This window comes from Poromitra crassiceps (genome assembly GCF_964638095.1).
Source record: "Poromitra crassiceps genome assembly, chromosome: 18".
Classification (NCBI taxonomy): domain Eukaryota; kingdom Metazoa; phylum Chordata; class Actinopteri; order Beryciformes; family Melamphaidae; genus Poromitra; species Poromitra crassiceps.
In genome coordinates this window covers 11,056,858-11,084,247 of record NC_139636.1, presented here as the reverse complement: position 1 = coordinate 11,084,247, position 27,390 = coordinate 11,056,858, and the positions used below count along the sequence as shown (strand labels likewise).

The following is a 27,390-nucleotide window of genomic DNA, read 5'->3' as shown; positions in this document are numbered from 1 at the left end:
ACAGCGTGTCCATACGGACGTCCTGATGTCACCGTGTTGGTATCGCTCGATATCGGCGATATCAGGACGTGCGTGTCCACATACCATCTCAGTCTGCCTCTCCTCACCACATCCGCTATGGCCCTACGTCCACTCCCATCCCCTGTCTCAGTTCTGCGCTCGTCTTTCTCTCCCTCAGTGAGACGCAGTGACATCCTCATCTCCAGATTGTGATTTTGATTTTTTAATGGTGGCAGAGGGAAGGTGCAACCTTGATTGTAAAATGACTGCATACTGCATACTGTATGTGAGTGTACAGCAGTGTATATACAGTCAGCCTATACTAGACTACTGCTGCCTGTGACTTTGACAGAGTCTCAGCCCAGTTTTAAGGAGGTAGCCACACAGGGCACACAGACACTGCTGCAATGGCCCACTTGGTGTGTGTGTGTGTGTGTGTGTGTGTGTGTGTGTGTGTGTGTGTGTGTGTGTGTGTGTGTGTGTGTGTGTGTGTGTGTGTGTGTGTGTGTGTGTGTGTGTGTGTGTGTGTGTGTGCGTGCGTGTGTGTGCGCGCGTGAGTATGTGTGCTCCCCTTACAGTGCCAGATGCTTCTCAGCAGGCACAGAATTGAATTAAACGCCATTGTACCATATCTGAGATTAATTGAATCATATCAAATTAGTGCTATTTCGTTCCTTATCAAATCATTACAACTGTATTGTATTGCAGACCATGATACATGTATCATATCATCTGAAAGAGAAAGATACACACACACACACACACCAGCCATACAGTATAGGTTACTAGGTTTTGTCTTGGGTCGTGGGTTGGTTTCCCTCCTGTCCTCCCCAATTTTTGGAGTCACCAGGCGCCACTAATATGTAATCAATCAAACTGCTTCATATCCATCATATCAAGGACAATATTGGCCCCATACATCAGTTCGCGGTCTCTCTTTTCTTCTGCTTGACTTTACTAGCCCCCATCGTGGTGGTCAGGGGTCAGCTGTGGACCCCGGTCATCACCGGAACCGTGAGGCGGTGGACCCCGCGCTCCGTAACCATGGCAATGTGGAGGCAGGTCGTCGTCGTGGAAACGTGGAGGCAGGCCATCGTCATGGCAACATGGAGGCGGGTCCTCAGAAGAGGAAGATGTACAGTGCTGTTCCAGGAAGACACTTTGTGGCAGTCAGGCCTTACCAGCCGCAGGCCGAGGGAGAGATCACCCTGTACAAAAATGACAGGGTTAAAGGTAAAGTATCTGAAAATATACACGTAGATTAGTAGGATTTTGAGGTATGTGTACTTTACTGAGTATTTATTTTTCGCACAACTTTTTTAGTTTTACTCCCTACATTTTAATACAAATATCTGTACTATCTACTCCTTATTGTCCCCTGGGAGGATGCTGTGGAGGAGGCATATGAACGTAAATATGCCAACCTTGCAGCTGAAGCAGAGGAGAGAGGCTGGAATGTAAAAGTTCACCCAGTTGAGGTCAGTTGCAGGGGCTTTGTAGCCAGTTCCACCGCAAGGCTTCTGAGGGAAGTAGGAGTCAGAGGGCAGGCCCATCGGAAGGCAATCAAAGAACTTTGTCATTGCCTGGGAAACGCACATCCCATAATACAACTGTTCGCATCATAATCCCATAATACGGTAGTATGATGATACTTGGGATGCCATTGCGAACATAGATGCGAACAGGTTAGCTAAAAGTTTAGCGCCGCCAGCGAGGGCCCCTGACCGTTGCGGTCGGGGTACGTTTCGAAATCCCTCCAGGCCTGAAAAACTTTCTGCAGACAGACAAACCAACAAAACTATAAAGTGACCACTGGATGAGTCACTGTGCTGTGTGATGGTGCTGATGTGTGATGGTGCTGACTCACTGTTGACTGTTAATATGATCCCAATCATGACTAATGACAAAGCTGCTCATCCTTTTATAAAGGTCACTCCTGAACGGAGGCAAATCATAAAATAAGTAATAACACTGTTTTTGACCTGCTGGTCCATGCTGTTCTATTTTTTATTTTACCCATTTATATCTATATATCTATCTATCTATCTATCTATCTAGATAGATAGATGGATAGATATCACAATAAAATATGCTTCAATAACAATGATATATCTTTTTAATACATTTTCAATATTTCAATCTACATTATTTACAGCATCAGTCACTGACTTGGTGCAGCACCCTTTCATTACAGGGTGCTGCTACAACAGACTTGACACCTTCTTTTTTCAGACATGTTTGTAGGTCGGTGCAGACATCCATTGTGACATGAATGAGTGTTCTTGGCATTTTTCCCGTGGCCTTTATAGTGTCAACTGTTATTCCAGTCAAGAATACTGTGATTTAGCTAGTAATTATAATATCAAAGGAAGATAAGTCTAGATGTCTGCAATCCAATTATTGAAAAAGCAAAAACTATAATAATAATACCGTAATCATAATCATCATCATCTGCTAATGGCAGGGTCCTACTTACCAAAGCAGAAGGTATATCCCGTGATGCTTAGTCACTATATATTGACAACCCCACTTGCAAGTCAACTAATTTGTTATTTCATATCTTATGGAAAAATAAACCCTTACTTATGGAAATCTGTAGTGTTAAATTAAAAATTATAAAGGTGGTCTCTCAACTTTATAGATAGAACAGAGGTGTGATAATCAACTTTAGTAACAGCATATGGACTCACCCTCCCCCGCTAAATCAGCATTAGTCCCTTCATGCTCTCAAATACCAATTGCTGTTGTTGTTGTTATTATTATTATTATTCTCTGTCTTCATGCTTTCTTTTTCTAGTGTTGTCTATTGGAGAGGCGGGGTACTGGGAAGGCAGCGCCCGGGGCAAAACTGGCTGGTTCCCATCTGAATATGTGGAGGAGATTCCTACCCAGGCTCATGAGGAGAGACCCTGTGAGTACACACACATGCACACACACACACACACACACACACACACACACACACACACACACACACACATACACACACACACACACACACACACACACACACACACAAACACACACCCCAACGTATTTTCATGAAACATTTGTATACGAGGGATCAGCGTTTTGGTAAACAAATGGCGTCACTGGGTGGAAAGGGGTAACTTTATAATGGAACCTTATGGAGCCAGCCTTGAGTGTCTCACTCTAGCCGGCCGTGCTGTTGACTACAGTAAATTCACTTCATTTTAAAATCTGCGACAGTTCACACAACTTCAACACAACATACATATATTATACAGTTTTCGCCCTGTTTTATTATACAGGTTTTGCCCTGTTTCCCGAAGCATGACCCTTAGGTGTGGTATAATGAGCATATACCATGGCCTGATTTTATTTTATTTTATTTTATTTGGCAATTGAAAAGCAATACAAAATACATCATAGCTTTAAAAATTGACAAGGATAAGCACAATAAAATCTCAGACTTGTTTCCATTGTGGTCCTTGATCTTGTGGCAGAGAAGAAGAAGAAGATGGCGGCAGTCTGAATGGCTGGGCCGTCACAGACAGTAAAAACTGACCAATAATTAATAATTACAATTACAAACGATAAATATGCACATATTTCGATGAAAAACACTAGTAAAAAGCAAGGAAATTCAGCAACAATGACAGCGACAACTCGGCTGCAATAACAACAACAACAACAATAACAACAACAGTAGGCTACTTTGCTTAGGCATTTACGTTGGCCAAAAGTCAGGTTTTGACCTCCTTTTTGAAGGAATGACGGTTCACCGTATTTTTTAAGTGCAATGGAAGTTTATTCCAGTGAACCGCTCCGCCATATTTAAATGAATTCTTGCCCATATTCGTTTTGAACCTCGGCAGGCACAGGTCAGCCATGCTGGCTCTGGTGTGGTGAGTATGAGCGTGCTCTGTCGTGATCTATTGCTTACATATACACCCGCTTTGCTCAACTGGCAGGCTAACTAGCAACAGCCCCCAGTGACTGTGCTAGCGAAGTTTAACCTTTCACCGTGCAGAGGCTCAGCAGCAGATGAGGATCGGGAAGCATCCAATCCTTGTATGGCTGTGTGGATAATCATGCAGTCTTTCTGCCGTTGCTGCGATGACTGACGGTGTGTCAGCTGTTGCTCTGTGTCGCTGGCCCTGTGTGTTGTTACTCCATTGTTCGGCTACACTGTGTTAGATGTCGGCGTCCTTCCCCCGGCTGTATTAAATCAGCTATCAGCCGGCTTGAATGAATGAATGAATGAATGAATGAATTTATTTGGTGATAAAATAAAAATAACACAACAGTACATATAGTAATGAAAGAACAGACAATATATCAATCACCGAGGATAAAAACACAAAAAAGTCCGAGGGCTTATTTCCATTGTGGTCCTCACATAAAACATATAGTAAGACGAGGCGTAAAAAACATAAAACAGAGGAGAGCGGTTACATTAAAGGAACTCAAGATAAAATAAATAGCAGCAGATCAAGCAAATAGCAGCAGGGCTCCCATCACGAACAGGCAGGAAGTGACATCACAGCCACGTCCACCTAACCAAGACCGGTCTTGAGTACTACAATACTATGCATTGGGGTTGGGGTGAGGCACAGGGTGGGGGGGGGGGGGGGGGGGGGGTGAGGCTCTGGGAGAGGGTCTCCAGGTTAGGGGTTAGGCACAGGGACGAGGGGGGTTGAGTTTAGGCACTGGTAGCCACTTGGTTGGGGTTAAGGTTTGGATACGATGAAAAGGGTTAGAAGACCCCCGCAATAGGGGGTCTTCCAGCGGGTCTTCCACCTCCAACTCCAGCCTCCAACCCCACAGCGTAACTTGACCTTTGCCTCACCCCTACCAGCTGTGTCCATGTCCGTTCCATAACACGCCCTGAGGTGTGAGTGCTTGTTTAACGTAGATGTTCGTTTGGTGTGCCATAGCGGTCTGTCCTTGTCTGTTCGTGTTCGGCGATGTTCGGTGATGTTCGCCCGGATTCAACATGTTCAATCCGTGCTTGTTCGGTGTTCGCGGTTGTCTGGTCAGTTAACCATGTTTCAGTCGCGTATCCATGGAAACGGAGCTCGCGGAAACGCGCGCACACTCAGTACTAGCTAGCAGTAAACTTCTGGCTGTTGTGTTGTTGCTGTCGATGGCTTCGTTTTGGACCCTGGAAAGAGAGGAACTCTTGGTAGAGCTGTGGGAATCAAAACGAGAGTTGTACGATGTGTCATCTCAACGATTTAACGATTTTTATTTTAGAAGTAAACACGGAAGTTATTTGGTCAGCTTCTTCTTCTTTGGTGTTTTACGGCAGTTGGCATAGTTATTGTTGCATTACCGCCACCATTTTGGCTGAAATCAGAACAACTGTTGTGCTGAATATGTTTGGTCGGTGTGCCATGCTTTCAAACAATCTCCAACATCTGCCGTGTTTGTTGGTGTTTGTTGGAGAATGTTTGATTGGTGCGCCATGGGCTTTATGCTCAAGGGTAGCGTGCGCGTAACATCCAACGCACAGGGTGCGTAACAGAGTGGTCATATTGCGCAGTCGGAGTGAGAAGAGGGCGGCGAACTTAATGAGACATTGATTATGGACAGGGCAGTGGTTAAAGATGCTGGTAATACAATGCATTGCGCACCCACACATTACTGGCTATGAGTCATTGCTGGCACACTCAATCTCCAGTCTGGGCTATAGTGTTATAATGGAAGACAACAACTCTGACAGCCTTTCTACACATGGCTGTTGGCCAGGTCATATTTTCAATTTCCCATTTCCCGACTCATCAACTATTCTATCCTATTCGATTATATTCTATTCAGTCACTGTTTCTCTTTGAAGAACATCCTCTTTAGCTAAATCATCTGCTCAGTGCATTTCTGTTGGTGTGTTAGTTCAGTTCAACTGTCATTCATGTGTGCGTGTGGGTGTGGGTGGGTGGGTGTGTTGTGTTTGTGTGTGTGTGTGTGTGTGTGTGTGTGTGTGTGTGTGTGTGTGTGCGTGTGCGTGCGTACAGTACGTGTGTGTGTGTGTGTGTGTGTGTGTGTGTGTGTGTGTGTGTGTGTGTGTGTGTGTGTGTGTGTGTGTGTGCGTGTCTTCCTGATTGATATAATTTCCATGGTAACACACGCTGTATGGCTGTGGGTTGCTAAGGAGTTTGCCTCAGCACAATTCTCTCTCGCTGTTCCTCTCTGTTCACTGCTCTCTCTCTCCTCACCCAGTGCTTTCAGTGCTCTCTCTCTCCTCACCCAGTGCTTTCTATGCTCTCTCTCTCCTCACCCAGTGCTTTCTATGCTCTCTCTCTCCTCACCCTGCTCTCTCTCTCCTCACCCTGTGCTTTCTGTGCTCTCTCTCTCCTCACCCAGTGCTTTCTCTGCTCTCTCTCTCCTCACCCTGTGCTCTGTGCTCTCTCTCTCCTCACCCTGCTCTCTCTCTCTCCTCACCCTGTGTTTTCAGTGCTCTCTCTCTCCTCACCCTGTGCTTTCAGTGCTCTCTCTCTCCTCACCCTGTGCTCTGTGCTCTCTCTCTCTCCTCACCCTGCTCTCTCTCTCTCCTCGCCCTGTGCTTTCTGTGCTCTCTCTCTCCTCACTCAGCTCTCTCTCTCCTCACCCTGTGCTTTCTGTGCTCGCTCTCTCCTTACCCTCTGGTTCCTCACTGCAGTGTGACAGCAGGACAAGTCAGGATCCTGCGCTTGCAGGAGTTGATTTTCTATGGGATTTTTGGATCATCTGTGGCCGTATTTTTAGATGGATGTGACTGGCACCTGTTATCTCTTCTACTCCGTACAGTAGCTTCAGTGAGCATCAGTGGAAAGTACAATATCTCCAAACAGGAGAGGGCTGAGGAGAGGGAAAGGAAATAAATAGGTAGGGATGGGTCTCGTTTCGTATTTTTCTGATGCCGGTGCTAAAATTATACTTTTAAAACGGTACTGATGCCTAAACGGTGCCTGAACTGATACTTTTTTAAGTGGGTTTTAAGTGTTTTTTTTTTAATGTAAAGAGGATTTGAAGTGGCGTGCTCCAAACTATGATGTTAGTGAAGGTGCGTGCGGCACTGGTTTTGGAGCATCGGTGGGCGGATATTTCACTCAGCAGGTCAGACATGGCACCTACATGAGACACCTAAACCTGCATTGCAATTCGGTACCGGTAGTCCTGGTTGTAAATGCACCGGTACCATAGTGGTACCGGGTTCCGGTACCCAACCCTAGAAATAGGGTAGAGAGGGGAGTGGAGGGGGAAAAGAGAGTGTTGCTTTCTCTGTAGAGAGACTGTAGGCAGAGGAATCCAATGGACGAAAGCAGCAGAACGAGGAAGAAGGTTCACTTTGGAGGTAGGCCACTTCTGTGTGTGTTTGTGTGTGTGTGTGTGTGTGTGTGTGTGTGTCGATGTACATTTTTGTGTGTGTCGATGTACATTTTAGTTGTCTTGTGGGTGAGTCCGAAATCACCACATGCCAAGCGAGTGCTAAATACTGGGAAAAACTAAAACAGAACATCTGTAATTGGCTTAAGAAATTTGCTTCAGAGTGTGTGCGGGCATCTGGCAAGGATGTCACCTGGTCGCCTCGGGAGGTGTTCCAGGTACGTCCATCTGGGAGATGACCACGGGGCAGACTGAGGGCTAGGTGGAGAGATTATTATCTCCACGCTGGCCTGGGAACGCTTCGGGATCCCCCAGTCAGAGCTGGCTAATGTGGCCAGGGAAAGGGAAGTTTGGGGTCCCCTTGCAGGAACTGCTACCCCATCCCGGAGAAAGGTGCGTTCACACCGACCTATTCAAGTTTTTCGCTGGCATCGAGTTTACATCCAAAGTCAATGCAAACGAGTGAATGAGTGTATATTCGCCCGGGAGAAAAATCGCTGGGCGTCCGAGCGACAGAGAAAGAGCGATAGAGCGAAAATTCGCTTGTCGCCCGAGATAAAATATCCCAACTCGAGCGAAATTTCGCTGGCATCAGTCGCTCGCTGTTCAACGCTGATTGGCTGCCGTGTGAGAGTGAGTCAAGGATCACACTGGCTTGGAACAAACCGCTGGTTTATTGTGTGGCAACAAACCGCATTGACAGGCTGACAGCTGACATGAAGTGAAGTCTGTACTACCGGTATACTACCGGTATAGAGCTCGCGTTAGGAGCACGCTGATAGGCTTAGCTTGTAAACAACTACGGTGGCTCGTAGTGGACAAAGTAAAACATCATGACATCGTGTAACGTTATAGCCCCCAGATGTCCGTCAATTCTTGTGCCTGTTGACGAGCGATTTAAACATAGCGACAGTCAGAGCGATTCCAAATGGTTGAATCGAGCGACAGAGAGAAAAATAAATTTCTCGGTGTGAACACAGCTTAAGCGGTTGAAGATGGAAGATGGCAGGCGATGATGGCACGCAGCATTTCGCTCATATGTCGTTCTGGGAGTCATTTGGTCGTTTCGGTATGAGGACGTTGTATAATCTCATTTCATTCAGACTCGTTTCTGTGCCAATGTGTTGTGTTGTGTTTGCAGATGCCCGTGCTGACCGTGCAGAGAGGAGGAAACTCTTCCGGAATTACACTGTTGGCTCTTATGACAGCTTTGATGCTTCCAGGTAACTGTATACTGTTCTTACCGGAAGACGGAAGTATTTAGACCACTAGAAAGGCTCCTAGGCTCGGCCGCTGCCCGCCCTCGCCCGCCCTGCAGCTCGCACGCTGCGTGGGCTCGCATACCCAGCCCGGCCGCTGCACGGTCTTGTCCGCAGCTCGGCTGCTGCGTGGCCTCGCCTGCCCTATTGGCATGTGCAGTGCACAATTGCTCCACTTCGCATCACTGATACCATCACTCACTGAGGACATCACTCACTGATGACATCACAATTTCTCTAGTGACCATCACTGATCACATCATGGAGTGCTCGAGTGACATCACTCAGCGCACAATTGCTCAACTTCGCATGTCATAGACATTGTGACATCATCAGTGACATCACAATTGCTCGAGTGACCATCACATGATCCAATGTGGGACAAAAATTGCCAGGGCACAAAGGCAATTGCTGTATTGACATAATGAAGAGCAATTTTTCTGAACTTGCGTGTTAAAATTATTCAATTACACGTCCTTTGCATATAGGGCAGGCTACATTAAATCGAGGCCACTGGCGCTTTTAAAGCAACTGACAGTAGCAGGCTGCTAGCAGGGCACTGCCAAGGTGGCCTTAGGGATCTCAGGGCATCACGGCCAGAGGGAGGCGTAACGGAGGCCATGGCCTCCGTGTAATTCGTCTCCACAGTCTCCACCCTACAAATCAACCTAGAAACTAGAGATTGCTAGTAGAACTTAAAACAGAACAAATAACACATTTGAATTTGGACAAAAGAGACTTGATTTTCACTTAGCTGCCTCTATTATATTGAATCATGTTGTGTGAATGTCCTGTCCTTGGCTCACCATGCATCACAGTGATGGACTTGCCATCTGGCAAGGTGGGCAAATGCCAGAAGGGCCGCCAGTCTATGGGCCGCTTGGGCCAGTCAGAATGGCTTCTTCTGCCTCTCACAGTATCAGGGCTGCCAACTCTCACATAGTGACCATGACACTCACACAATTGACACTTTCACACGCTCTCAGGCCACAAGTCTATTTTCTCATGCAGTGACAACCTTAGGGGTGGGTAGTGTAACAAGTTACAAGTACCGTACATGCGTATTTTTTACTGTTTTTTTTCTTTTCATGTTTCCTTTCTATGAGTACTTTAATAATAATAATAATAATAATAATACAATTGAAAGTAACTTGTACTTTTTTTTTGTACCAGGCTGTAAACATGTACATGTTTATTTCTGGGTAAATCATCATCATCATCATCATCATCATCACCACCACCACCATCTTTGTACTGTAGTAGTAAGTAATCTTTATTTGTATAGCACAGTAACTTGACAAAACTAGACAGGGCGAGGGGCTCAGGACAGGGCGAGGAGCTCAGGCTGGGCTGAGGGAGCCATGATGCGGGGGATAACTCCCCTGTGCTCGGCCCTTCCTCCACAGTAACTGAGGGGATAACTCCCCTTCCTCCACAGTGACTGTGGTGATAACTCCCCTGTGCAAGGCCCTTCCTCCACAGTGACTGTGTGGTGATAACTCCCCTGTGCTCGGCCCTTCCTCCACAGTAACTGTGTGGTGATAACTCCCCTGTGCTCGGCCCTTCCTCCACAGTAACTGTGTGGTGATAACTCCCCCTTCCTCCACAGTGACTGTGTGGTGATAACTCCCCTGTGCTCGGCCCTTCCTCCACAGTAACTGTGTGGTGATAACTCCCCTGTGCTCGGCCCTTCCTCCACAGTAACTGTGTGGTGATAATAACTCCCCTGTGCTCGGCCCTTCCTCCACAGTGACTGTGTGGTGATAACTCCCCCTTCCTCCACAGTGACTGTGTGGTGATAACTCCCCTGTGCTCGGCCCTTCCTCCACAGTAACTGTGTGGTGATAACTCCCCTGTGCTCGGCCCTTCCTCCACAGTGACTGTGTGGTGATAACTCCCCTGTGCTCGGCCCTTCCTCCACAGTAACTGTGTGGTGATAACTCCCCTGTGCTCGGCCCTTCCTCCACAGTAACTGTGTGGTGGACGAGAAGACCGTGGTGCTGCAGAAGAGAGACAGCGAGGGATTTGGATTTGTGCTGAGAGGAGCCAAAGGTACCGAAACTAATCCGCCTGCCTAACTGGGACAGCAGGGGGAATTGGCTATGTACAATCCCCCCTGCAATTCCCTGTACAATAGAAAATGATAGATTCACCAGGAAAAACTTGATAAAATACAAACAACAAATGATAGTACTACATATGCCCTACCTTACCTGCATCAGAGACCCATGAGAATCCTTTGCTTTTGTTGGATTTAGGGTCAGAATGTGTTTTAATGCCACACTCTGGTGGCATTAATTTGGTCACATCCATTTAGGTATGCTCACATAGAATATCGAAGTTTGATTATGCACCTCTTTGCAATTTTACAACTCCAACAAATAGGTCTGTTTTAGTTCCAAAACATTTTCATAGAAAGCTCAGTCAAGCAACTTGAGAGTTAAAAACATACCTACATTCAAATGAATCAACATGTAAACAAAGTGTGGGGATAGTATTTCTTCAGCGGCAGCTTACTCTGAATGGACGAGAAATGATTTCTTTCCTGCTCGGTTCAATGGCACTACGGTGTCTCTCTCTCTGTCAAACAACAGCAGTAGCGAGCACGCTTCAAAATTGATGTCAGTCAAGGTGCAGGGCCAAGGTAGAAACGTACAAAAGAGAAAAAAGGCCAGCACTCAAAAAGGTCCTTTAGGCGTTTTTAATACTTAGCTTGTACAATGCAGATAGATAGTCTCTCTCTCTCTCTCTCTCTCTGTGTCTATGTCTCTCGCTCTGTAGCTGATACTCCACTTGAGGAATTTTCGCCCACCCCGGCCTTCCCAGCGCTGCAGTACCTGGAGTCTGTGGACGAGGGCGGTGTGGCATGGCAGGCAGGGCTAAGGACTGGAGACTTCATGATAGAGGTACATACACACATTCGCCATCCTGGGTATGTTAGTGTTAATACTCCTGTCAAGGCATTTCTTTTATTTTGTATTGTGCAACTGTGTAATTGTGCTACTGCCTGTCTTGACCAGGTCACTCTTGTATGTTTTTAACCTCAATGAGTCTCTACTCCTGGTTAAATAAAGGTTACATAAAAAAAATATATGTATGCACGGTATTGTTCCAATGGTCTCTTTCCCTGTCTCCAAAGTCAATGTTTACCATACATAGTTAATATGAAGATGAATAGTAATTGAAGCCTTCCTATCTGTCTGTGTCTGTAGGTGAACCAGGATAATGTGGTTAAAGTGGGCCATAAGCAGGTGGTGAATATGATCCGTCATGGGGGAAACAGACTGATCATCAAGGTGGTGACGGTCAGTCGTAACCCAAACCCTGACGACACCAACAGGACCAGAGGTAGATACTCTGCATCACACAATCTCCATATCTTTCACTTTCTCTCTCTTTCTCTCTATCCCTCTCTCTCTCTGTGTCTCTCTCTCTCTCTAAAAAAATGTGTGTTCTTGGCTGTGGTGACAAAGCTTCGAAGCGCTGATTTTTGTTTCACTTGTGTGTGTGTGTGTGTGTGTGTGTGTGTGTGTGTGTGTGTGTGTGTGTGTGTGTTTGTGTGTGTGTGTGTGCGGCCGCCATTTCCACCCTGAAAAAAAAAAATATATTAACTAAATATTCATTCCACATCAATTTCAACATGGCTGCCATTTTAAAAGATGGCTGCCATTTCTGCCATTTCTTACCATCGAATTTCACTGTCCAGGGCAATTTTGATGATTCTGGTGTCAAATGACACGGTTTTTAAACTATGGAAGATTCAAAATTATACATCAGAAATCAAGTGTACACGTATGTTCCCCAAATTCAACTGGTTGTCAAATGTGTTCTAAATCTACAATTGTAGATCTCCCCCCAGCAAAAGGTGAATCATTGTATTTAAATTGAACAGTAACTAGCTGAAAGTCAGCCAGCATTCCTCAGTGTAGTAGGGTCATATTTTACTATCAAATTTGAATGCTTTGAAAAACATGCTTCTTTCATGTGTTTGTGTCTCTGAACTCCCAGCTCCACTTCCCGCTAGGAGGGCCCCGCCAGCAGCCTTGTCCATGGCCATGAGGTCCAAGTCCATGACCTCCGAGCTGGAAGAGCTAGGTAAGAATGGCCAGACCAAGCTCAATCAGTTTAGCTAATAACAATGTAACAATCATGTCTTCGTAGCGTTGAAGGATGAATAGAAATATGACTAGTAAATATCAGCAGATGTTAGTGAGATGAACAAAATGAACAGCTCACAGTGCACGCGCTGGTGGAGACTTCTGCATTTAAAAACACAGACGCAGGCCAAGGCTGTGTTATTGTTGTTGAATGCCCTCCTACCACTCAAGTGTTGTAACCCCCCTTCCCCCTCCTCCCCATCCCAACTGACTGTCCCAAAGTTGTTTTTCAAGACAAAATGTGACAGGTCCAACATTTTAGGTCTCTTATTGTTCTGTCTGTACTGTATAGGCTATGTGTTTAATTTATAGCATTATTATTTTTTAATAGATCTTTTCCAAGTGATCTTGTCATCTTGGTGTTGTTGTTTTTTATACTTGCCTGTACAGTGGATAATGCAGGTATGCAGCATACTCATAGTAGAATCAATTTGATTTGACATCGCAGTCCCCTCTCTCTGTTCTCTCTGTTACATATTACATTATCCCACGAGAATATGATTTGGAATTCTAAACTACCTTTAATTTTGAGATGTTTGAGAAGCTGTTACTCTGAGCTAAGCTGAGTATTGTAACAAGCTGTTACTCCAATACTAAACACCTAAAGCCGAGTATTGTAACAAGAAGAGACAACAGACATGTTGACACAAAGTATATTATGCTGTTTTTCATATCATGCATCCAGGCCTGGAAATGGCCAGTATACATCGCATTGTAGTTAAGGGAGAAAAAATGGCTGTTACCCCACCATCCATTCCTCTGAAATAGAGGGATGGATTCCCCGCTCCCATCTACATCTACACTTATTTAATAACTAATGAATAAGTTGTGTGTCTTACCGCTCATATAATGTTAAAGGCTTTGATGCTTTGGTATTAGCAGAGACCTTTAATAGAGATAGAGACACTCCACTACAGGCTTTGCCAAGAATAATAAATGGTACTCTTCCGGTCTCCTAAATGGGCGTGGTCATCAGCTTGTGATTGGCTGTCTGTCAATGGTATGAAACTTCATTGGCTGACCAGTCTCCTAAGTGGGCGTGGCAGTGGCAATACCTCCTTGGCACAGATACAGGAAGTGACTGGAAGTTGGGGTGTCTCGCTCTGATATTGACCGTCTCTGGTATTAGTTTGAGCCACAGCAGACGGGTATCTCACTACTATAGGTGGAGTGGTGTGCGCAGTTGCTATAAATGTATATATAATATAAAATACATTTCTAGTTTTGTTAAACAGTTATAAAGAGCATTTTGTTGTACTTCTCGTTCCTTATAATCCACACGGATGTCCCATTCTTGACACCTCCTTGCTTCCTTTGTACTGGCTCAAACTTTTTCCTGCATACCACCTTTGATTTGTCTCACTCAGTCATTTCTCTGTGACAGACTCAGGTGCATGCTTTATGCACTGGTTCCTGAAACTGGGGTACGTGTACCCCGGTACGTGGAGGTACTACAGGGGGTACTTGAGAGAAAGGAAGGGGGAATGTAAGAATAAATCATGAAAATGCTATACTTGACTAGGTAATGTATAAGACTTGATGATGCAGAAGCAACATTTTTAGGCACGTGAAGATGCTTTTGTCCCTTATTGCCCAATATGTTATCCACATATTTTTTTATTCTAGTTGCCAATGCCAACATGAATGCAATATTGGTTATATAAAATTCCTCATACATCTGTGTCATCACATTATCCATAACTAAGTAAAGCTTTCCAGCCTGGCATCACATTTGTGTTAGCATGCTTGCTGTGGCTGTTTGCTTCATTTGTCTATTTGAACCTATCCTGTTTAATGTTATTGTATGACTTTTTTTCTGCTATCATTGTGTCAAGCCACACTGAGGAGGAAGAAGGGTGGTAAGTGAAACTGGCATGGTTTATATACTCAGTGTTCTGTTGTAGAGCGATAATTCAATACAGTCCTGACCTTAACACTAGACACACACACTAGACAATAATTGAAGCAATTTCACACTTTGTGTGTGTGTGTGTGTGTGTGTGTGTGTGTGTGTGTGTGTGTGTGTGTGTGTGTGTGTGTGTGTGTGTGTGTGTGTGTGTGAGAGTAGATACACAGGATGAGAGGCCAGTGTGGGACAGTAACAGCACATCCAACATCGAGGTCAGGCCGACGCCCACCAAGTCACGCCCTTCCAGCCGCAGCTTCCCCTTCAATCCTGAGATCAACGTAAGCACACACACACACGCACACACACACACACACACACACACACACACACACACACACACACACACACACACACACACACACACACACAAACACACAGATCAACACATATAGCATATTGTAACTGCGTTCAAATTCATGTGGAAGCATTATAATAGGAGAGAGAGTTCCGAGCAGTGCAGCGCACAATTGCTCATGTGTGCAGGCGTGGACATACATGGAGAGAGAGAGAGTGGACATACATGGAGAGAGAGAGTGGCGCATGTGCGGAACTGCACGGACCCTGAAGATGAGCACGCGAAGCGTGCAGAATTTCTAGTCTTTCTGAAACAGATTGGGCCTAAATGTTAGTGTGTAGTGAAAAGGTCTGAAGGAGGGTTATGACATAATCATATAAACGTGCAGTAGCAATGAAAGGTGACCTGTGCAGGTGCCAATCTAGTCTAATTATAGTTGTAAATGGCACATGTTATGGCATTTTTCATTATACTGTACCGTATTATGACGTCTATCCATTTCAACTACTTCTTTGAAGGCTTAATATAAATCAGTAGCATGCTTATCCTTGAAGCCAAACTGGTTGTCTTTGGTACAAATAAAATAACTGAAACTATCTAATAATAAAATCCTTTCCAGAACTTTAGATAACACACTGCCCAGAGCAATCAGCCCATAATTATCCAGGCAGCTAACCTTGCCAGCTTTGTCCTTGATGACACAGGCACAAGAGTACAACATAGAGTCAGGTAACAGGCCGTGGCTCATAAGGCCAGTAAAACAAAATGGCAAGATGATATTAATAATTAAACTGGTGAGAAATTGACCAGTCAGGCCTACGTCTCTCATGCTGCGGCCGATGGAGACTGGCCTCTGGGGTGGCATCCTAGTCTAGGTTTTGCCTGACTGGATGCGTTTGGGTCTTCCCGGGCTCTGTGTTTATTACTGACTCACCAGACCTACAGTATAATGACCTGGGCCTCTTGTGCTGTGGCTAGATAGAAACAACCCTCCATGTTGGCTGCTGTTTAGGCCCTGCTGTCTTGAGACCTCTGTCAGTGACAGGAGTGTGGGCGGATCCTTCCTGGCTGACCGTACAGCACAAGGCAGTCAATACAGGAGTAGTACATATAGGGATACGAGAGGATTCCATGTTGATTATTGTACACAGTGTATTATAGATTTTTTTATTTATTCCGAAATTAACCAAAAAATACACACCCCTGACAAAATGCCATGCATTAGCCAAAATTATCGACAAAAAAAGCCCAGATGTATAAAAATATACGTAGGGATACAAAATAGTTAAACAGGTTCAAAAGCACGTTATGAGTTCAAATGCATCAACAACCCTGTGGCTATATGACATGCATGCAGCATAGTCTGTGAAATGAAATTCTAACCACTTTATTTCCCATCTGTCTTTGTGTTGTAGTCCATGTGTGAGAGCCAGGAAATGTCTATGCAGACAGAGACAGTACCAGCCAGCCCCAGGGCAGCCTACCTGGGCGTACCCAGACAAGGCACCATCAGGAGACAGAAGTCCATAGGTGAGTATAGAGCTGGGGCAACTACGTCACGTCTGGGCCAGCAACGCGAGGCACTGAATTTTGTGTATCTTCTGCTTTCTCTGATCTCTCTCTTTCTTTCTGTCTCTTTCTTTCTGTCTGTCTGTCTGTCTTTCTCTCTCTCTCTCTGTCTCTCTCTTTCTCTGTCTCTCTCTCTCTCTCTCTCTGCATGTCTCCCTCTCCCTCTGTCTCTCTCCCTCTCTTCCCCACCTCCAGGTATCACAGAGGAGGAAAAGCAGTTCCTAACACCTCCCATGCTGAAGTTTGCCAGGAGCCTCTCCATGCCTGACACCTCCGAGGAGATCCCTCCTCCCCCAGAGGTCTCCCCTCCATCCCCTCCCTCCCCGTCCCCCTCCTCCCCCTACACCAGCTCCCCTCAGGCCCAGGCCAGGGGCACCTCCTCCCCCTACACCAGCTCCCCTCAGCCCCAGGGCAGGGGCTATGGCGGGATCATGCGTCCTGCACTCGCCAAAGACCAACCTCCTGCTGCTAAAGGAGGACAGAGCGCTGCAGAGAGAGGTGGAGGAGGAGGAGAGGGGGAGTGGAGAGGAGGAACTAGAGGAGGTTTGTCTAATTTGGAAGTAGTTATGTCATATAGCAGTAATGATGGTAGTCCCATTTCATTTTTACTCTGTATAGTTTGGATTATTTGACATGGGGTTGTATAACGCAGGCTTACGCTCCCCAATCACTCTGGGTGACTCCCAAGGTAACACTGTGGAGTCCTTCAGCTTCCTGGGGTCCATCATCAGCCATGACCTGAAATGGGAGCTGAACATCAGAGCTCTCACCAAGAAGGCAGCACAACAAAGTAGATGTACTTCCTGTGGCAGCTGAAGAAATTCAAAGTGCCAAAGGCAATGATGGTGCTCTTCTACACCTCCATCGTTGAGTCCCTCCTCACCTCCTCCATCACCGTCTGGTATGCTGCTGCTGTCGTCAAGGACATCAACTGCAGCATCTGCTACCTCCACACTGCCAGGACCCTAGGACACTAAAGCAGTCTCGAAAAGTCTTGGTCGAACCCTCCCACCCAGGCCTCAAACTCTTTGTGGCACTCCCCCTTGGCAGGAGACTTGAGGTCTGTCAGAACCAGAACCTCTCGTCACAAGAACAGCTTCTTCCAAACTGCCATCCGCCTCTTCAACAAGGCCCAAAAGTCCCCACAAATAAGGACTTTTTCACCCCCACCCCATCATATGTCACTTTAAAGGACTGCACCTTAAATGTTTTGCGATTGTCTTTTCTATATTGTTTTCTTCTTCCACTATTGATGTGACCCACTATGCTGCATACTTGTACAAAATCAAATTCCTCGTATGTAATCTGATTACTTACTGTGGCTACTAAAGTGAATCTCAATCTGAAAAAAAAAGCCGTGTGCTGTTATTCTAGGAGCAGACCAAGGATCATACTACTGTGACACCTCCACCAACCCTGACAGCTACGGTAACCATGGCAACAGCAGTACCGCCTCCCCACTCACAGCCCAGCAGAGCTTTCTGAACCGCCGCGCTGCAGCCCAGGTACCAGAGAACCCCTACTGTGACCTGGGCAGGCTGGGCTCACCACTGGGCCTGTTCACACAAGCCAGGTATTGTTATTGCTCTGCTCTGCTCTGCTCTATTCTATTCTATTGTAAAGTGGGGTTAGCGAAAACTATGAGGAAGAATCGATTGACATTTTCGTCAACAAATAAAAACTAGACGAAAATGTTAGGGAGGGACAAATTGGGAAAAGATCCAATCAGAAGAGAAGAAGAAGTTAAACTAATACCATTCCATAATAACAGATTAATAGATTTCCAATGCGTGTTGAAATTCTAGAGAACCATTGAAATAATTTATTACACTTGAACTAAGCGACAAAAATCTACCGTAGATTTACAGTAGTTGACTAAAAGTCTTATGATATTTAGTCAACTAAAACTAGACTAAAACTAAAACATTTCAGATGACTGAATTATGAATAAAACTAGATGGCATTTTAGTCAAAAGACATAACTGACTAAAACTAAATCAAAATTTGCTGTCAAAATTAACACTGATGTAGATAGGGAGATAACAGGAGAGGGTGAAACCGATGAAGTATACAGTATGCACTACATTCTCTCCTTGGGCTAACTTCTAGTCATTGAAATCATAGCGAAATTACACAATTACTCATTTTGGTGGGGACTCCCCTGGGACGCTGACGTTAGAGTATGTACGTATGTCTACAGTAGCTTATGCATTTCTCGCTTTACTTACAAACCTTGTACTGTGGGGTGTTTTGTGCAGTGACGCCACTCCTTCCACTTTGGCAGAGTCAAGTTCGCAGTGAATCACCGTAATACATGTACTAAACGGGCACAGGCCATAAAAGCCTATGTGCACCTGACAAAAATAGCACTTTGCCACTTTATTTTTAGTACATTTTAGTCCATTCTAGCCTAGTAAAATGCATTTTTAGACATCATTTTACATTTCCATAGTGTATTGTACTCTGTATACATTTTTATTGTAGCTGTGATTTACAGTATCATATTTATATGTTTGAGTGTATTTCTGTTTAAAATAGTTTGTGGTGTGGATATTATAGTGTCTGGCTTTCTCTCTCTCTCTCTCTCTCTCTCTCCCCATCTGTTGGTGTCTTTGCTCGTCCCGTCTGTCCGTCCATCCTCTCCTCTGCCCACTCCTGTCTTTCACTTTCTCTCTCTCCCTCTATTTACTCCTTACCTCTCTTGCCCTCTCCTCCCACTGCTTCTATGCCCTTTCTATTAATTTATTCTCCACTTTTCCTTGCTGTCTTTCGGTTTGCCTCTCCCTCAACCACCCACCCACCCACACACACCCACCCACACACACACACACACGTCCCCACCACACACTCATGCCTGTCTGCCAGGAGGAAGGGGATGCTGGTGAAACAGTCGAAGATCGAGGACAGCCCAGAGAAGGTGTGTTCGATCCCCATCCCCACCATCATCATCAAAGAGCCTTCCACCTCCAGCAGTGGCAAGAGCAGCCAGGGCAGTAGTATGGAGGTCGAGACTGGAGTCCATGACCTACCAGGTACACTGGAGAGAAACCATTACCTTTAGGGTTGAGCCGAATACTTGGATGAAACGAATATCCAGTACAGATAATGTAGCCTACTTTTTATGCGTACGAGTACTGCAGATTTCAGCTAAAAAAACAGCGTGTAAATGATGTATTTTCAAGTCACCTTGGTATCTCAGGGCTCGTGGAGACTTGGGTTATGCCAGGTGAGCAGTGTGGAGGAATATCATTTTATGTTTTTCTTTTTGGAACAACTTTTGGAAGTTGTTCACCATCCACTTAATTTTTTTGCTGAGAATTCAGCAACGGTGTTTTGCTGTGAAACTCCATGAATGTTTTGTGGAATAAGAAAACCCTCCCATTGGCACGGGGGTGAGTAGATAATCATTGACTTTTCATTTTGGGTAATTACAAAAAATGTAAATAATAGTTTAAAGTGATAATCTCGAAGATTTCAGTTTCCTCTGACGACGATCGGTAACCGCAGGTTAACCAAACAGTCCAAACAGTGTTGGATACAGTGATGTTAGTCAGTGTGTTCGGCCATAGTATCCACCGGGGGGAAAAAGTAGCTTGTTATCCTAGTTCACACAAGAGTTGTCGGGAACCTACAGTAACGTTTACTTAGTAATGGTAGTTGAAGAGCGAGTTTATTGCGTTAGCTCCGCCTACCCTCTCCTGCCGAGTCGCCACAGACACCCAGTTCATAAATGCTGCAATACTGAAGATGCAAAGGCTTCCATCAAAGGCTCAATCACCATTGTGTTAACTCAGTTTGGCGATAGATAGTGACTTACAGATATAGTTCGTATTTTATTTTATTTTATTTTATTTTATATGTGGGGTTGTATTAGGTACTGTCTTGATGACAGTCAGTGGTGTACTACATGCTGTAGAATGCACTTGGCATCTCAGGGCTTGTGGAAACCTGGATTACGCCAGGTGAGCAGTATGGAAGCTTCTTCTTTTTTCCACACTCAGCAGACAGCTCTATTTGCCCGATGCTGCCGGTCTCCATTTCTCCAAACTGGGAGCGCGCCGGCTGCATTCTACTGCATGTAGTACACTGACTGTATACCTCATACAACCCCACATCAAAAAAATCTGAACTATCCCTTTAACAGATGTTTATTTAAATGGTAAATGGTAAATGGCCTGCATTTGTATAGCGCTTTTATCCAAAGCGCTTTACAATCAGTAGGTAGTCTACATTCACCCATTCATACACCGATGGCGGCAGGCTGCCACGCAGGGTGCCTACACACCATCGGGAGCAAGGAGGGTTAAGTGTCTTGCCCAAGGACACAACGACGGCAGCTGGGAGGGAGCGGGGATCGAACCGCCAACCCTTGCGTCATTGGCCGACCCGCTCTACCTCCTGAGCTAAAGCCGCCCCATTTTACATATTTACATGGAAAACTTTGAGATGATCACTTTAAACATGTGTAATGTCTTTGCGTTTGATCGTCAGTAATCATGCCAGTAATCATATTATATTGTGTTGTTGCAGGCCAGCTACGACCAGATGACGGTTCAAACTCGAGCAGCACCTTTGCGTCGGCCATGTCTGTGATGAGGGAGAGGAGGCTGGCCGACCATCGCAACTCTGTGTCCTTCAGATCCACTGACCTCCCTCCAGACGAGGACACGCCTCCTTCCACCTTACCTCGGCTACGCCAATCCAAGTCCATTGACGAGGGAATGTTCAGCAGTGAGGAGCGTTTACACCGTAAACTCATGACCCCTCCACGCTCCCTCCTCAACACCCCGCGCTCCGCAGGAGGCGCAGGAGGTAACCTTTAGTTAGTGACGAGAGGCACGGTGGCTCACTGGTTATAGCACTATTGCGTCACAGCAAGAGGGCCCCGGGTTCGAACCCTGGTCTGTCCCAAGTCTTTTCTGTGTGGACTGAGTTTGCATGTTCTCCCCGTGTTCGTGTGGGTCTCCCCTGGGTGCTCTAGTTTCCTCCCACCATCAAAGACATGTATGTGAGTTAAGTGTCTCCGTCAAAAAAAAAATGCTTTGTTTGTTTTGTTACCAGACTTCAACACCTCGGAGACTCCCCTTGTCCGAGAGGTCCTCAACACCAGAACTGGGCTCCACCAGCACCATCAGCTCAGCCCTCTCAGCCTGCCGACCAAAAGCTACACCCCACCCTCTGCCTCCTTACCCTCAAGTAGCACTTTATTACTTGATTACCTTATTTAAGAAGCATTGGTTGATTATGTCTCGTTTTATTATTTGAAATTATTGCTTTTATACCTGGTATTTACCAGGTATCTGTTTTTTTTATAGTATATGTTTTTAGTATTTGAACATTCTTTTTTATGACCCTTTATGATTTTTTTAGAACTACTGTCATTCAATGTGAATTTAAGCACCTTTTACATGAGTGTGTACTGTGTATGTATAGAGTACCTCCACAGGAACTCCAGAAGACCTGGATGTTAGCACCTCCGGTTCCCTCGTCTAAAATACAGTGGGATTTTTGTATGAGGGTTTCGGTTAAATGCCTGAAATAAGGTCTATGATTAACAAAGGTTTATGAGACGGCGAACTTTGTGTTCAGCAAAATCGTCTTAATAAACGTTTTATGAAAACCGTGATTATTAACAATCACATTTACTGTACGTCATATTTTAGTCACTAGTGTACCCGTGGAACGTCATATCTTAGTCACTATATTGGACTAAAATATGAAATCCCTCCCCCGGCGAGTCCAACTCCCACGGGTCCACTAGTTCTGATAGTGAGATAAAAGTACACCTCATTTGTGAATATCATCTTGCTGCAGCTTTGCCAACAATACGAAGCCCGCTGTTTCATAAACCTCTGTCAACCACAGACCTTATTTCACATACAGACATTTAACCGAAATCCCCATACAAAAATCCCATTGACTTTTAGACAAAGGAACCAGGAAGTGCATGACATCTGGGTTGGCCTACAAAAATACATCATCCATGCGGTACTGTATTGTGATGTTGTTGTGCTGTGTAATGCAGTGGCTTGGAGCCCAAGACAAGTTTCCCTCCCTACAATAACCTATATCTTACCTATCTCATCTTATCTCTTCCTCCTTAGGGCAGGGACCCTACGTCCACCCGGTCACCGGCAAACCTTTGGATCCAAACTCTCCGTTAGCATTAGCACTGGCAGCTAGGGACCAGGCCATGAGGGAGCAGAACCAACCACTGCCTCTGAAGAGCGAGCCACCCAAACCAGACCTCAACAAGCCGCTGTTCATAGACACTAAGCTGGCCCGGCCAGGCGTCGAAGTGAGCTTTGCCACTAACACTACAACTACGATAACGCGCAGGGGTGCCCTCCGCAGGTAGGCCTGGACTAGCTCTAAATAAAGTACACTTTGTAATAATAATAATTCATTATTATTCATTTATTAAGGGAAATCAATATTTCAACTGGATATGATGAAATTAGGATATAATAAGAAATCATAATTTGAGATAACCAATTCAATGACATCAATACTCAATCCTCTTTGCAGGCAGATGACCGACTCCAAGTATGAGACGGAGACGAAGTACGAGCACCCTCTGGCTAAAGAGGAGAAGAGACGACAGGAGGAGAGGACGAAGATGCTGGTCGACACGTCGCAGCAGAAAGCAGCCGGTCTTCTCATGGTGCACACGTCCGACAGGCTCCACCCCCGCCCAGACAGCAGCCCATCAGGGGAGGAGAGGGAGGAGCAGGGCGTGACCGACAGCACGCCCGGCGAGTTACGAGACCCCAACCAGCCGGCCCCGCCCATTAAAACCATCATCTCTGTTTGTTCGGTGGAGGAGCCAATCAAACTGCCTTTTGGTATGATCCCTCCCCCTCCGCTGGCGTCCGTGGACATACCAGAGGACGAGTTATTCCTGGAGCCACTCCCCCCTCCGCTAGAGTTCGCCAACAGCTTTGATATCCCTGAGGACCAGGTCAGTAGGGGTGGGACGATACAGCGATCTAGATCGAAGTATCGTTATATCGATCGATATTGTATCGATAACGTCTATCGTTGCAAGGTGAAAATATCTATATATATCGTCATCTTTAAGATACTTTAATCTTTAAGATTGGATTTGTAAATCCAAGGTGCAAGCATAGATGTGCATGGCTTATGTTCATAATTGAAAGGTCATCAAGGGCTCTTTAACTGATTAAAAGAAAACATTTGCACTTAAACATGAGAAATGTGACACTTTATAGTGAACAACAGGTAGATTTTTATCATTTTTATTGAAGAGAATAGATTGTTTTTCATTTAAATGTCTGGAAGAGCTTAGAAATAAAATTGTCAAATCATATTTTAGTTGCTTTCTGTGAGTTGATATAAATGTAACTGACTGTGTTAAATGGGCATAATATCGTCTCATATCGATCAAAATTGTATCGTGGCAGACTCTGATATCAGCAAATATTGTATTGTTGTCCAAATAATTGATATAGTATCGTATCGTGATTTAACTTGTGATTCCCACCCCTACAGGTCAGTGCTATCGCAGAACTCCTAAAACAAACCAAGAGTACTTTATCGGCTCAGGATCAGTCCAACGCCATCGCGGAGCTTCTAAAACAAAGCCGGAGTCCGTCGTCGGTGTCTGCCTCCACAGCACGCCACGCTTCCCTCATATCCCTGTACCCCACCCACCTCCCACCCAACAACAACAACAACGAAATAAAGCGCGCCCCAGCTGTGCTGACCAATTGCATGCCCCCTAGCTTCCCGGCGCCCGCCCTCCTGGAGAGCTACGAGCCAATCAGTGATTCAGGAATCGAGGACAGCAGGTCTATCGGAGATCCACAGTTGGAAACCACCAGTACTGTCTCCACTGTCTCTTCCATTTCCACTCTGTCCTCAGAGGGAGGGGAGGGATTGGACACCTGTACTGTCTATGCAGATGGTCAAACCTTCCCTGGGGCTGCACTGATCAACAAATCAAACAAATCCAGCAAGGCCAAAGCACACAATGCTCTGTATGCAAACAGCAAGGAGCCCGGGATGGAAGCGGGAGGAGTGGGAGCGATGGAGGAAACTTTGAGGACTTACAGTGGAGGAGGCCCCCTTTCCTCCATCCCTCCTCCTCCACCAGGGGAGGCGCCCAAGACCCCGATGCAACAGGAGTCTGGCCTCTGGGGGGAGGGCGGGGAAGGGAAGGGCCCCCTAATGCCCAACCATGGAAACACCGCGGAGACAGCTACCAAGAAAGTGTTTGGCAGCAGGTAGGAATGCCGCTTTTTGGCTTTCCATTCTGTTCTAATGTTTCAGTTACAGTGTGTATTATTAACCAACATGTCCTCATACCGAAAGGACAGAAGAAGTCAATTTCCAATGACCAAAAAACGCGAAACGGTGCGTACAGGGGATACGCTTCGCATGGGACACAGTTGATTTGGAACACGCCACATTGGTTATGTTTAAACGTCAGAGGTTTCGGCACCTAAAACAACTTGGGTTATGTTTAGGCAACTAACGGCGTTTTCACACCTGCCTCGTTTGGTTGGTTTGAATCGCACTAGAATTCGTTTTCCCCCTTGGTGCGGTTCACTTGGGCAGGTGTGAATGCAGCAATCAAACTCTGGTGCGGACCAAAAGCGGACAAAATGACCGCACCGAGACCTTTTTAGAGAGGTGGTTTTTAGAGAGCTAGTCCAGGCCTACCTGCGGAGGGCACCCCTGCGGGTTATCGTAGTTGCAGTGGTAGTGGCAAAGCTCACTTTGACGCCTGGCCGGGCCAGCTTAGTGTCTATGAACAGCGGCTGTGCGGAATTGGGCTGAGGACGAGCATTTTATGGTTAAAAACATCTTCATTCTTCACATGCTGTTTTGTTGACTGGTGAAACTGTGTGATTATTTTTGATAGTATATGTCAATAAACTACTGAAGTAACCTTAACTCTTTGTTTTACTTGTCTATGTGTGCGTGCGCGTGTGCGTGCACGTGTGCGTGCACGTGGGTGTACGTGTATCTTTCCAGGAATCAAGACACCCCTTCTGGAGTCCCACAGCACCGAAACACAGTCACATTTGCTTCCATGCCGAGCGCCCAGGTGTCCTGCCAGCAGACCGTGTCCTGCCCGCAGACCGTGAACAGCCACTCGGGATCCAACCAAAACGCCAGGCCTTCGTCCCCTCCCCTGTCCCCCCCTGACTCCGGCCTGGGACCCCCACCCTCCCTCCCCTCCCCCGCCCCCACCCTCACCGTCATGTTCGGCCTCCCCGCGCCGCCTCTGAGCCTGGGCACCGGGCACTCCCGTGCCCCCTCGCCGCTGGCACTCCACCAAAACGCCAAGCCCTCCTCCACCACCTCCGCCTCCTCCAGCAAAGCCTTTGCCTCCAAGCCCCTCCTGCTGTGGAGCAAGGCGGACGTAGCCGACTGGTTGGAGAGTCTGAACCTGTCGGAGCACCGGGAAGCCTTTTTGGATAACGACATCGAGGGCAGCCATCTTCCCTCGCTGCAGAAAGAAGACCTGATCGACCTGGGAGTGACGCGGGTGGGACATCGCATGAACATCGAGAGAGCGCTCAAAGTGCTGATGGACAGATAGGAGGAGGGGAGGAGTTTAAAGACTATGGATAGACAGATTGGGATGGGAGGAGAGGACGTGTGAGCTTTGACCAGCCTGGGGAAGAGATACAGTAAGAGAGGTCAAGTACAAGGGACTCTGATGGAAGAGAAAGAGGGCAAGAGTGAGGGAGGACAGAAGGTGGGTTTCCATCCAAATGTGTCGCCAATTTTAACCACAAAAGAAAATGCAAAATCACGCACAAATCATCCACTACTCAGTCCCTCCAGGATTTCTTTTCTTCTTTTTTGTGGGATTTTTGTGATTTTGCACCGGCTTTTCTCGAAAATTGCGATGCGATTCGCAAGGTTTTATGTGTTTTTTTGCATTAACATTGCAAGCACTGACAAAAATTGCAAGTTGAGGTATCTGTTTTGCTGTTTTTGCAGAGAAATCGCTGGAATTTTGTGGAGAGTGGTTGAATTATGGCGATCACAAAATTGCAATTTCCTGGAGCGGCTGACTAACTGTTGTGCGAATATTGGGAGTCGGTGAAGAAGACGCAAGCAGTTTACGTGATTAAAAGAGTGCCAAACCTCAAACGAGGGAAAACTTTAGGCAAAAGAAGAATGAACCCCGTTCTCTGAATAAATGTGAGGTAAAGAGAACACGTCCATGTGCAAAATATGATGGAAAGTTTGGTGATGGAGAGCACTCTGCTGTCTGCTACACCCGAGACGTGCCGTTGTCTTGCAGGCAGCGACCAAGCGCTACATGATCCACTTAGCAGTTACTGCAAGTCAATACAATTCTAGGAGTGAGTCGGCTGTTAATCCCGTCTAACCCTTCAAATTGTGCCTAAATAAGTGCTGCTTATTTACCTTACAAAAGTATTTAATGAAAGCCGACATGTAGAGTGCATCCTACTGATTTCTATCAAGCTTTTGCCATGTTTTTTACGGAGTGTTAACTTTTGCCAGTGCAAGGGAACATGAAACTGCATGGTTTTTTGAATGGAGTTTGGTTAACCAAGAGACAACGGAAGATTCACTGACTCTGTTTCCACTGTACTTTCGCGTTTACCATTTAACGATAGACCAACTTTTCCACCCCGCCCGAGCGTGAAAACTTTTTTTTGTGGAATTTTGAGTTTTTTATTTATTCCTTCGTCAGCGTTTCCACTCAGGTTTTTAATCCGGAGATTGAAAATGCACGTAAAAACATGTGGATGGAAACCCACCCGGAGAGGCTGTAAAACTACTGATGTGATGGATCAAACACAAAGGAGAGGACAGGAAGCGGGGAAGGGGGGGTTACTCTCTTTACCTCCATCATCACAGCTT

At 45.9% G+C, this 27,390-nt stretch overlaps 1 protein-coding gene across 1 annotated transcript in view; it reads left to right on the top strand.

Annotated features, from left to right (window-relative positions):
- LOC310792925 (SH3 and multiple ankyrin repeat domains protein 2-like) overlaps window positions 1-26,089 on the top strand; it is a gene marked incomplete at both ends in the record, with an annotated part of 74,280 nt that extends 48,191 nt beyond the window's left edge. Inside the window, 19 exons of the mRNA XM_083654690.1 lie at window positions 179-209; window positions 962-1,233; window positions 2,798-2,911; window positions 8,471-8,552; window positions 10,558-10,640; window positions 11,370-11,494; window positions 11,801-11,936; window positions 12,597-12,683; window positions 14,814-14,932; window positions 16,365-16,479; window positions 16,714-17,016; window positions 17,893-18,091; window positions 19,384-19,550; window positions 21,049-21,330; window positions 21,580-21,714; window positions 22,623-22,872; window positions 23,047-23,479; window positions 24,091-24,764; window positions 25,519-26,089. Coding sequence (XP_083510816.1) covers window positions 179-209; window positions 962-1,233; window positions 2,798-2,911; window positions 8,471-8,552; window positions 10,558-10,640; window positions 11,370-11,494; window positions 11,801-11,936; window positions 12,597-12,683; window positions 14,814-14,932; window positions 16,365-16,479; window positions 16,714-17,016; window positions 17,893-18,091; window positions 19,384-19,550; window positions 21,049-21,330; window positions 21,580-21,714; window positions 22,623-22,872; window positions 23,047-23,479; window positions 24,091-24,764; window positions 25,519-26,089 — 4,178 coding nt within the window. The remainder of the gene's footprint in view (window positions 1-178; window positions 210-961; window positions 1,234-2,797; window positions 2,912-8,470; window positions 8,553-10,557; window positions 10,641-11,369; window positions 11,495-11,800; window positions 11,937-12,596; window positions 12,684-14,813; window positions 14,933-16,364; window positions 16,480-16,713; window positions 17,017-17,892; window positions 18,092-19,383; window positions 19,551-21,048; window positions 21,331-21,579; window positions 21,715-22,622; window positions 22,873-23,046; window positions 23,480-24,090; window positions 24,765-25,518) is intronic.
- Window positions 26,090-27,390: the final 1,301 nt, after the last annotated feature.